Source organism: Stigmatopora argus, chromosome 7 (genome assembly GCF_051989625.1).
Source record: "Stigmatopora argus isolate UIUO_Sarg chromosome 7, RoL_Sarg_1.0, whole genome shotgun sequence".
Taxonomy (NCBI): Eukaryota; Metazoa; Chordata; class Actinopteri; order Syngnathiformes; family Syngnathidae; genus Stigmatopora; species Stigmatopora argus.
In genome coordinates this window covers 16,681,695-16,692,492 of record NC_135393.1, presented here as the reverse complement: position 1 = coordinate 16,692,492, position 10,798 = coordinate 16,681,695, and the positions used below count along the sequence as shown (strand labels likewise).

The following is a 10,798-nucleotide window of genomic DNA, read 5'->3' as shown; positions in this document are numbered from 1 at the left end:
TCCGTGAAGGCATATTTATATTTTTTATGAATAAATAATTGGATAAATATCTAATTGAAAATACCCTGAATAGAATATGTTATGGCATCTAAAGTTATTTTTTGGGGTTATAAAAATAGATGCATTATATATAGGATTTGTATTAATCCTATTTTTAACATTTGGAATTAAAATAAATGTATTTTTTTTAGACAAAATCAAATAAAATTTATATTAAGATTACCCTAACTCTAACCATTATAATTTTTAATATTACATTTTTTTTCCTCTGACCCCTGACAGCCTTTTATGTTTACTTTTGTTTTTTTTAGGGTCTTGTCATATGAAAACGTACATTAATTAATTGCCTTTTTTAGTCTTTTTACTATTCTTACTTTAATGTAAGTTTGTTTTGGTTTGTTCCAAAATTGATAATTATACTGTAATATAACATTTTTTTTTCTCTTTATCGTGCATTCTTTGGCTGAGGCGTCTTACACTCGGGTGCGGCTTATAGTGCGGAAAATACGGCATTCTCCGATTTCAATGACCCGATTGGTGGGCGGATTGTCAAAAATATTGGGTCGTCTATTAATTCCTGTCCTCCCTTGGAATGAAAACAGAAGAAGATGAAGTGCCTGGTCTTTTTCTTTTAGCGACTTCCCTGCAGGTAGACTCCGCCCCCAAATCCTAGTACTACTTTCCAACCCCCCCGTTTACGCAGCGGGCGGAATACCGCCTCAGTTTGGGTTCAGCAGCCGCGGCGAGCAGACGCAAAGGCGGCGGGAGGAGATTTTTCCGCCTGGACGGACACGCCGCGCACTTTTCTCTGGATACAAAACTTATTTTTGTCTTTCTTTGGATTTTACGGTAAAAGGTGAGCGACATTCGTGATCACGAAATACGCAGAATTTTGCATTTGTTTATAAAAAGTCCTCATAAATGATAGTGTAGTGATGTCCCAAATCCGATCATGTCATTTTAACAGGGTCAAAATTGATCAGGTTTTTCAAATGTTTACTTTTTTTATGTATGTACTCATTGGCTGCCATTGATGGCGATAGATGGCCAATCCAATTTGACTGGGGGGGTTGGCAGCCATATGTCCACAGTTGAATTGGATTGGACGTCTATTGGCGTCTTTGAAATATGATCACACAAGGCTAGGCTTTAGAATTGAAATGGATTTGACGTGGACAATAATTATATTTAATCATGCCTTTTGATATTAATAAAAAATATATAAAAAAATAAATAAAACATAAAAAAATGAAATAAAAAAATATATAAAAAAAAAAATATATATATATATATATATATATAATATTGAAAAATCTACTTATACAGTACATTTTATAATTTTATTTACACGAGTGAAACAAACTAAGAGAGCATAAAAGAAAATAAACAAAATAATCATCGCACGTGGTATTTCTGAGATTCTGTATGAATCAAAAGCACATAATTATGGTCAATATCATAAGGAAATTAACATCCCTGTCTTTGTAAATGCAACATTTTTTTCGTGAATTTCATTCATAGACGTCAAAATAAATTTTGTTTAGCGTTTTACCTGATTATCTTTTCTTTAGTTTGTAATAAATGACCGTATCAGCCGCATTGTCTTGCGTTATGGCATTTCGTCTTTTTCACCTCGCGGTATCGCGCATGTCATCTTTTTATGCGCATATAAGCCGTAACCTCGATTCAGTCATCATTTTTTTTGTCTGACAAATGCGTCTTATCTGAAAATGCTCATTTTTAAAAGGACCAAAAACCGTCCCTTTAACTGATAAGGCATCTACGTAGCGCAGGTTTGAGACCCCCACTTTATGACCCCAATTTTATGAGCCCCATTTCAGCCAAAGCGATGGAAAATGAAGCCACAGAAGACGGAGAAAAGCAAAGAAGCCAGCCCAGCGAAGAAAGGGGAAAGCAAACATTCCTGACTTGCTGCCTCAGCAATTTAATTAATTTTGCTGCGGGGTCAATCACCCCAAGGTGCAGCCCCCCCAAACCCCCTACCCCACGCCAACTTCCCATGTTGGAGTAATCCCGAGGGTCAGCTCATAAGTGCTGCGGTCATGCCAGCGTGACAACAAAAAGGACTTGGATGTCGACATTTCAAACCTTTCTTGGCTTCCGTCAACGGCAATGTGCGTCCAATCCATTGAGACTGGAACGGTCGGCAATGGGCGTCCAATCCTTTGAGACTGGAACGGTCGTTGCGCTCTAAAAGGATTGGACGCCCATTGCCGTCAATGGCGATGAAACATGACCAATCACAGTAATATTTGTAAAGAGGAGTTACCAGCATGGTTCACTTTAATGTAAAAAAAGGTTATTATTATTATTTTTTTACATTTACTGGTAGTTTTTGTATTTTTACTGGTTTCAAAATACGGATATCGAATTGGAATCGGCAAAACTCATCTTAAAAAACTTGAGACGGATATTTACAAAATAAAAAATCAGTATCGGAGCATCCCTAGAATACACACACACACACCATATGCTACCTAACTATAAGTAGAATTGCAAGCCGATTATGCAATAGCGACGTTGGAAAATTTTTGTGCGACTGCGGTACATACTACTAAAATCGTTTGTATGACAATGCAATAAATCTGAGTTTTATTGCAAGAAAATCATGCTATTAATCTTGAATTAAATTCATATTCATGAATTAAAATGTTGCCCTTTCTTAAGAAACAAACTTTAGAGTATTATTGGGTGCCATTGATTCTTTTTGGAAGAAAATTTGATTGATGTTATTTGCATGTTGTATTTCTTCCTACAAAATGATATTCACAAAATGTGATATCCACACACACAAGACGTCTACGGCACCCAATTAGATCATTGCAAGTGGATTAAAGACAAACTGCTACATTACAAAACAAAAACAAACGTCGCTCTAGAACCACTTCCAATCTAATGCTTAGCATGACTCCTCCAAAACTGCCTTTTTTTTCTTCTTCCCCATCTAGCATTCTTTTTATTTTCTTTAGAGTTTCATTTTTCCCGAAGAAACGGGCTCAGGTTTCTTCTTTCCAAGTCATGGTGACACCTGAGGAATTCCAAAAGCAAAAGCGCACGGCCAGAGGGGAACAACTTCTTTTTATCTTCCCGGCCGGTCGGACCCCCTCGACGACCCCCCCGGGAGGCTTTAAGGCTCGCTTGTCCTCCGCCCCCCTCGCCCCTCTATCGCCCCCTCGACATGTTGCGTAAACACGACGCTCCACTAGCAAAGTAAAAAAAAAACGACAAACCGACTGACAATGACTTCCGTGTCTGTCGCCCGAGGCCAGTTTACCCGAGACGGCGCCACACGCGAGTGCGTTTAACCCGCATTTAGGCTCCTCCCCATAACAAATTTTAGCGAGTGATATATTCTTGCTGATATGCCATTTCATTGCTTAAAAAAATAGAAACAATCCAATGACAATATATTCTTAAAAAACACCCATTCAAATCGATTTCGTTCATTATCTGGACTGCTTATCCACACAAAGGTCGCGGGGGGTGCTGGAGCCTATCCCAGCTGACTTTGGGCACCAGGCAAGGAAACACCTTGAATTGGTGGACAGCCAATCGCAGGGCACGAGGAGACAAAGGACAGCCAATCATACCTTGAGCAATTTAGAGGGCTAAATTAGCCTAGCATGAATATTTTCGGGACGTGGGAAGAAACCGGAGTACCCAGAAAAAAACCCACACAAACCCGGTCGAGATCATGCAACACATTGAGGACACACCTGGGATCGAACCCTCGACCACAGAACTGTGAGGCTGACAAGCTGACCACAAATATTTTTCAAAAATTAAAGCTATTTTAGCGTCCAATCTGAGATACATAATTATTAATTTTTTGGTTGAAAAGTCTCAAAATAAAGGCCACATTAGTTTAATTACAAACTTTAAACAAAAATTAAATCAAGATGTTATCAGCAATTATTCTCTTATTTTCTACTCATTTTGTTTCTCGGAAAACTACGAATTTAAAGGGAATGACAGGGTTGCTTTGATTGGCTGCGAATATTTTTTTTTCAAACGCTTTGTTGCTCAGCGTGACGCCACTGATTTGCGGCGAGGACCGAAATAGAAACAGTTGCCTTTTTAGTATTTTTACTATTCTTACTTTGATATAAGTTTGTTTTGGATTGTTCCAAAATTTATAATTATACTCTAGTGTGACATATTTTATCGTGCATTCTTTGGCTGATGCGTCTTACACTCGGGTGCGACTTATTGTGCAGAAAAGACGTCATTCTCCGATTTCAGTCACCCGATTGGTGGGCAGATTATCAAAGATTTTAGCGTCCAATCTGAGATACATAATTCTCTCATTTTTTGGGTTGAAAAGTCTCAAAATTTTGGCCACATTATGTCTTCAAACAAAAATTCAATCAAGATGTTATTAGCAATTATTCTCTTATTTTCTACTCATTTTGTTTCTCGGAAAACTACGAATTTAAAGGGAATGACAGGGTTGCTTTGATTGGCTGCGAATATTTTTTTTTCAAACGCTTTGTTGCTCAGCGTGACGCCACCGATTTGCGGCAAGGACAGAAATAGAACCTTAAATGTAGAAAAGCATCATGTTGACCACTTCCTGTGGTTTTTGTCTGGGGTGAGGAGGTGAAAAGGCAGCATTTTTGGGGGCAGGGCGCAAAAGAAAAAAAACGAACATGCACAGAAGAATGAACATGTTTTTTTCCTTATAAAAACACCCTCTTCTAACGTGGTGGTTTTTATATTTTGGACACAGATGGAAATATTCAACAAATCACGTCGAGGGGATCAAAACTGTTTACGCGCAAATGTCAACAAATCTGAGGGGGTGGGGAACTTGCGCGTGGGTTTTTTAGGGTGTCAACGTACCGTGTCCGGCGCCTTGTGAGCTAGACGAACATCTTGTTGACAGATGAGAGCTGAACGCCACATGAAAGAGAAAACAAAAAAACAAACACAAACAAATGAGGTCGTGATTAGCAGAGTTGCGTTGTTGAAAAAATAAAAGTGGAAAAAAAAGGGAAGGATTTGAAGTTTTGGATAAAATTAATGAATGGATTTTTTAAGAGGGTCTTGGGGAATCAATGACATTTGATTTTGGGGGGACTCGTTTAAATAGCAGAGGTATGTTGTTCTTTAAAATATATATATATATTATTGTGATTAGGCAAAGATCTTGTATTGTAAAAGAAAGTTTTGGTTGAAAATAAGGACTGCCAATGGAGAGGATTTTTTAAGAGGGTTTTGGGGAATCAATGACATTTGATTTTGGGGGACTTGTTTAAATAGCAGAGGTATGTTGTTCTTTAAAAAATGTTTTTTATTATTGTGATTAGGCAAAGATTTTGTATTCTAAAAGAAAGTTTTGGTCAAAAATAAGGACCGCCAATGGAGAGGATTTTTTTAAGAGGGTCTTGGGGAATCAATGACATTTGATTTTGGGGGGACTCGTTTAAATAGTAGAGGTATGTTTAAAAAATTTTTTTTTAAAGTTTTGTATTATTGTGATTAAGCAAAAAATTGTCAAAAATAAGGACCGCCAATGGAGATTATTTTTCTGTAAGCAAAAAGGGAGTGATAAGCAGGTGTATTTTCAATTAAAATAATAATAATAATTTTGGTCCAAATTGTGTTTTTTGGTGGGAAAAAAATGACCACCAACGGCGACACAAAAAAATCAGATTTTTGCGATTAAAGCCACAAACGGGAGGTACTTTCATATCTGAGGCAGATTTTTCGCAGCTCAAACGGGGGTTGACGGCCCGGGACGCCAGCAATTTGGTCCAAAAAAAATGGGAGCCGTCAACCTGAAAAAAATTCATACAGTCCCAACGCAGGTTTTTATTTGGGATTTTTTTTATGTTGGATTGAATTTAATGACTTCAATTTGATTAATACGTGCTTTTTGGGGTCAAAATAGCTCAAAATTCAGTCCTTTTGTAACTTTTCACAATCAACCAAATCGTTTTGGTTCCATTTTTCTAGTATAATACTTTGCACACGTTACCCGGAAATACGGGTAGTTAAATGGACTACTCCCGCTTTATTATTCTTCCCATGCGTATTGTCCGACACTACTAAAATACAGCTTTTTTTGGGTATAGTCTATGCGACAAAGCCATAAAAATCAAAGTGTTCACGATCGCAATGTGTTTTTCATCCCGGATAAACCACAATGGCGTCCATATTTATCTTCTCGGGTTTTGGCGTCGTCAAAATCAAGCAACAAAGAGTTGAAAAGTCGGCGTGGTGCGTTTTTGTGCAAAATGAAGGAAGCCATTGTGCAGTCAAGGTCGTCCGTGTGGAAGCCGTGTGGGCGGACAAACCCGCTAATTGATTCCCCCCGCTAGCCACTTTGTGCGGGTGTTTACTTTACTCAAGGATTTGCCAGCAGTTTAAGTAAATAGCCCGCCGACTTAAGTCAACGGACGGCACACGGGCGCCGTTTCATCTCGCTAATACGTCGTGTCATCCTCATTTTCCCGCATAATCCGCCAGTCGTCGTGGGCGTCCAATCCACCCACGTTCCGCCACTACGGCGGCTAACTTTTGGGTTTTTATTGCCGCAACCGGAAAGAAAAAATGGCCAAATTGTGCCAGATTTTTTTTTTGCATTTAAAACGCTGCCATAAAACGGCAACATTTCCAATTTTTCACCCGCGTAATGACATTTTCAAGTCGTTCGGAGAATTATAGCGACTTTAGAACTTTTCAGCCATGACGTAAGAGGATGTTCCGCCTTTGGGAATTTGGAGGCTGCTTTTTTTCCCTCTCCAAGAAGATGAAGTCATCCCACCAAGGAAAAACATGTTTTCAAATGTAATTTATAGTCCGGGTTATGCATCCCCCCCAAAGTTCTTCTTCTGTTACCCAAGTAGAAAACTGATTGGACTGAGCAATAAGGGAGCATTTACTGATTAGTTGGGTACATAGAAGCAAATATGGTTGTTTTCTAATTGGCAAAGTTTTCTTTAAAATCCTTTTGACGCTCCTATTGGCCGAATAAATAAGCCGCCTCCTCCCCCCTGGTGGGATTTACCCGCGGGGATTCTTTTCATGCCTCGGCACGCTTGGTGGAAGGGAAACAAACAATACCAGAGCGGGTAATGGGAAATTAGGTTTTTGCACTATGGTATCATTTTAAAAAAAAAATGATTCAAAATTTGAAAAATTGTCAGAATGAGAATTTTGGCTTTAATTTTGTGAATGCTGATCTGTGCAAATCTTGGTTCTTGAATATTGTTTGACGAGAAGTTACGTTTAAATGGTGACTTTACATTTTGGAGCAACCATTGGAAGGTTCAAGTGGGTCCATCTGGCTGCAGTGCATTGTGGGTAACTTAATCCAGCTGTCGGCGAGGCCGCATCTGCTTCCGTTAACCGCGCAAAGAAAAACGCCGGCTGTGTTGACGTGCCAATCGACGGCCGTATTTCTTTTTGACGTTTGAATCCTTTTAACGAAGGATTGGAAAAAGTCGGAAGTGGATTTGGACGGCAGATTTTTGGCTTACTTTTAAAAACACACCCTAAAAATATGCCAGATTTTTTCTTAATTCATTTCTCATACAAGTATAAATTTAGTCTCAATATCTAATCTAATCTAATCTGAAGGCTTTCATTTTTTTTTTTAATAGAACGCCTTTAGTTTAGATTAGATGAGATAACTCGTATTTGGGAAATGTCAGTCACAGTAGCAAGAGGGTGAGAATACAGACACAGCAAATGACATTTTAGACATAAATAAATAGGTAATAAATAAATGAATAAATAAATGAATGAATAAATAAATACATATTTAATTTTAAAATATTTTAAAATAATTTATTGTCATTATACATGTATAATGAGATTTAAAGCTGCTCAAATAACAACAAACAAATCAATAAAATACATACAAATAAAGTGGATCTGGGATTTAAAAGAAAACGATTTTAGATACATGTAAAAAGAATTTTTTTTAATCAAGGTTTCTCCATTGATGCTCGTTACTTTTTGTTTAAAAAAGAAAAAAGTACATTACTAAATGTGCCCAATGATAATAAGAAATGAACTCAAATGCCGTTAAGCCAAAACGATTACAATTTGACCCATTTAACTTCTTTTTTTTGTCCATGTCCTTTTGTCTTCTAGACTTCCAAGACCAGAACCACCATGTGGCCTCACCTGGTCCTCCTCTTGCTCTCGTCCAGCCCGGTTTGGTCCTTCGAGTGTCCCTCGGATTGCACTTGTCCCGCTAGCGGCTCCATATTTTGCATCCACCGGCGCTCCAACAGCGTCCCCCGTGTCCCGGCCGGCACGTTACAACTCTTCGTCTTCCAAAACGGCATCGATTCGTTGAGCCAAAACGATTTTGCCGGACTGGCGGACTTGGATTTGCTGGATCTGAGTCAAAACGAGCTGGGACAAGTCCCGGATGGCGCCTTCAAGATGCTGTCCAAGCTGAAGAACTTGGACTTGTCGTCTAACGTCATCAGCCACATTTCTAAGGACAGCTTTTCGGGTCTGGTCCAGCTGGAGAGACTCTATCTCCACCAAAACCACATCCAGAGCATCCAGCGAGATGCTTTTGAAGGTTTAGAGAAGCTCCTGGAACTCAAGCTCCACGGGAACCAACTCACGTCTCTACCCGCCCTCAGGTTACCCCGCCTACTGCTCCTGGACTTAAGTTCCAACAACATCCCGACCTTGGACGTCTCCGAGCTCCAGACGCCACACTTGGAAAACCTCAGGATGTCTTCTCTCGGTCTGGTTTCCCTGGACGAGGACCTCCTGGCCTCCCTGGGGAACCTCCACGAGCTGGACATCTCCATGAACCTTTTTTCCCAGGTCCCCCAGGCCTTGAAGAGGGACTCGCTCAAGGGATTGATCAAGCTCAACCTGGCCTCCAATCCATTGGTCCAGCTCAGAACAGAAGACTTTGAGAAACTCAGCGGTCTCCAAGAACTGGACCTCAGTGGTCTAAAACTCCAGGGGTTCCCCCGGGACTTTTTCCAGTCCTTCCCGAGACTAGTGCACCTGGAGGCGGCCGAGAACCCCTTCAATTGCCAGTGTCCCTTGGCTTGGTTTGCGCTGTGGCTCCGAGAGGAGAACGTAGACCTGGGTAGACCGGGGGAGACCAGGTGCCACTTTCCTCTGGGCAACGCCGGGAAGATGCTCTCCGTCTTGGACCACACGGATTTCGGATGTCCCCCGACCACCACCTTGCCCACGAGGTCCCCCGCAGGGAGTACCACGCTGGCAGAGGGTCCCACAACCGCCAGCACTCCTCCTCCCCCTGAGCAAAGTCCAGACCCGGAAACATTTGCGGACCCCGCAGCCTCCCCGACCTCCCCCGGCGAGGACCACGTCCCCCGCATGTGTCCCCCGAACATCTGTCTGAACGGGGGGACTTGTCATTTTGACCTGACGGGGCAACTGGCCTGCCTTTGTCCCCCTGGCGCATCTGGAATCTTCTGCGAAAACCTTCAGGATGTATCCGAGCCGCCGAAATCTTCCGGGACGGGAACGCCCGCCGAGACGGCCGCCGAGACGGCCGCCGAGACATCCGCCGCCGTTTCCGCCGAACTGGACGCCATCGGCTCCCGCCAGGTGACCTCCACCTCCATCCTCCTGGACCTGCACCTCTTCATCAAGACCCGACCCAACATCCGCGGCATCCGGCTTACCTACCGCAATCTCTCGGGCCCCGACCGGCGACCTATCATCCTGAGCGTGCCGGCGTCCTACCCGGAGTACACGCTACGCGGACTGCGACCCAACTGCACCTACTCGGTCTGCGCGAGTCCGCTGGTGGAACGAGCCGGCGTGCGGTCCAACGGCTCGGCGGAAACGGGATCCTGTACCGAAGCCCGGACCTCCGAAGTCCCGCCGACGTCTTCGGAACCCCGAGCGGAAACGCAGAGATCCATGGCCTACGCGCTGATCCCCGCCACGGCGGCTCTGGCGATGGCGCTGGCGTTGGCGTCGGCGGGCGCTTTTATCATCTGTCTGAGGAGGAGGAGGAGGCGGAGCAAAGAGAGAATGGAACTGGAGCTGGGGCCCGCCGAGCCGGACGCGCCGCCGCGAGTCGAGGGCATCAAGGCCAACGGGGAAAAGGCTCCGCCTCCCGACACGGCGACGGAAGCGGAGCAGCGTCACCCCCTGCAAAACGGGAACTACGAGGTGCCGCTGATGCGGGGGCAATCCCCCTCAAATAACAATCGCTCGGACCTCAAGCCGTCGTATTTCTGATGAGGACTCATTGGCGGACGCCGTCCAAAACTCGCCGTTGGAGACTTGAGAAATTTGCCGCCAACTTTGCGGTGGTTTAGCATTGGAAGGTTGGGTTTCCGTTTGAATGTGGCGTAAATGACTGACTCGTCCGTTCAGAGAACGAGAAATGGCGGTCTCGTCGCGACATATCGGGTCTGTGTAGCTGTCGGCCATTTTGTTTCCGTCTAATTTTAGAAAAAGTCAAATGCCGATTTTTTTTTTTTTTTTTAAACATCAACAAAAATGAGGATGAGTGGTTAGCACATCTGCACAGTTCTGAGTTCAAAGGTTCGATCCTGACCTTTGGAGTTTGCTGTGCTCCCAGGGCTATGTGGTTTTTTTCCGGGTACTCCCACAAAACTCTCCAAAAAATGTGCAAGAAACTGATTGAACACTCTGAATCATCGCTAAGTAAGTATGTGTTTGTGAAGAGATGTTTCGGAACCAATTCAGAGTCTCTAGTTAGCTCCGGCACCCCCGCGACCAAAATGAGGATAGTCAAAATGGAGGAAGACTGGAACAAAAAGGGAAATTAATTGTCATCTATTTCCAG

At 42.6% G+C, this 10,798-nt stretch overlaps 2 protein-coding genes across 4 annotated transcripts in view; one reads left to right on the top strand and one right to left on the bottom strand.

Annotated features, from left to right (window-relative positions):
* LOC144078104 (dnaJ homolog subfamily A member 3, mitochondrial-like) overlaps positions 1–10,798 on the bottom strand; it is a 58,566-nt gene that overhangs the window by 16,640 nt on the left and 31,128 nt on the right. For all 3 annotated transcript variants that reach the window (XR_013301175.1, XR_013301174.1, XR_013301176.1), the window contains exon 14: positions 4,864–4,913. The gene's annotated coding sequence lies outside the window, so the exon portion shown is untranslated. The remainder of the gene's footprint in view (positions 1–4,863; positions 4,914–10,798) is intronic.
* Positions 729–10,366, top strand: LOC144078103 (vasorin-like). Its single transcript, XM_077606306.1, has 2 exons — positions 729–856; positions 8,125–10,366. The coding sequence occupies exon 2, from the start codon at positions 8,146–8,148 to the stop codon at positions 10,222–10,224; it is 2,079 nt and encodes a 692-aa protein (XP_077462432.1). The 5' UTR covers positions 729–856; positions 8,125–8,145; the 3' UTR covers positions 10,225–10,366.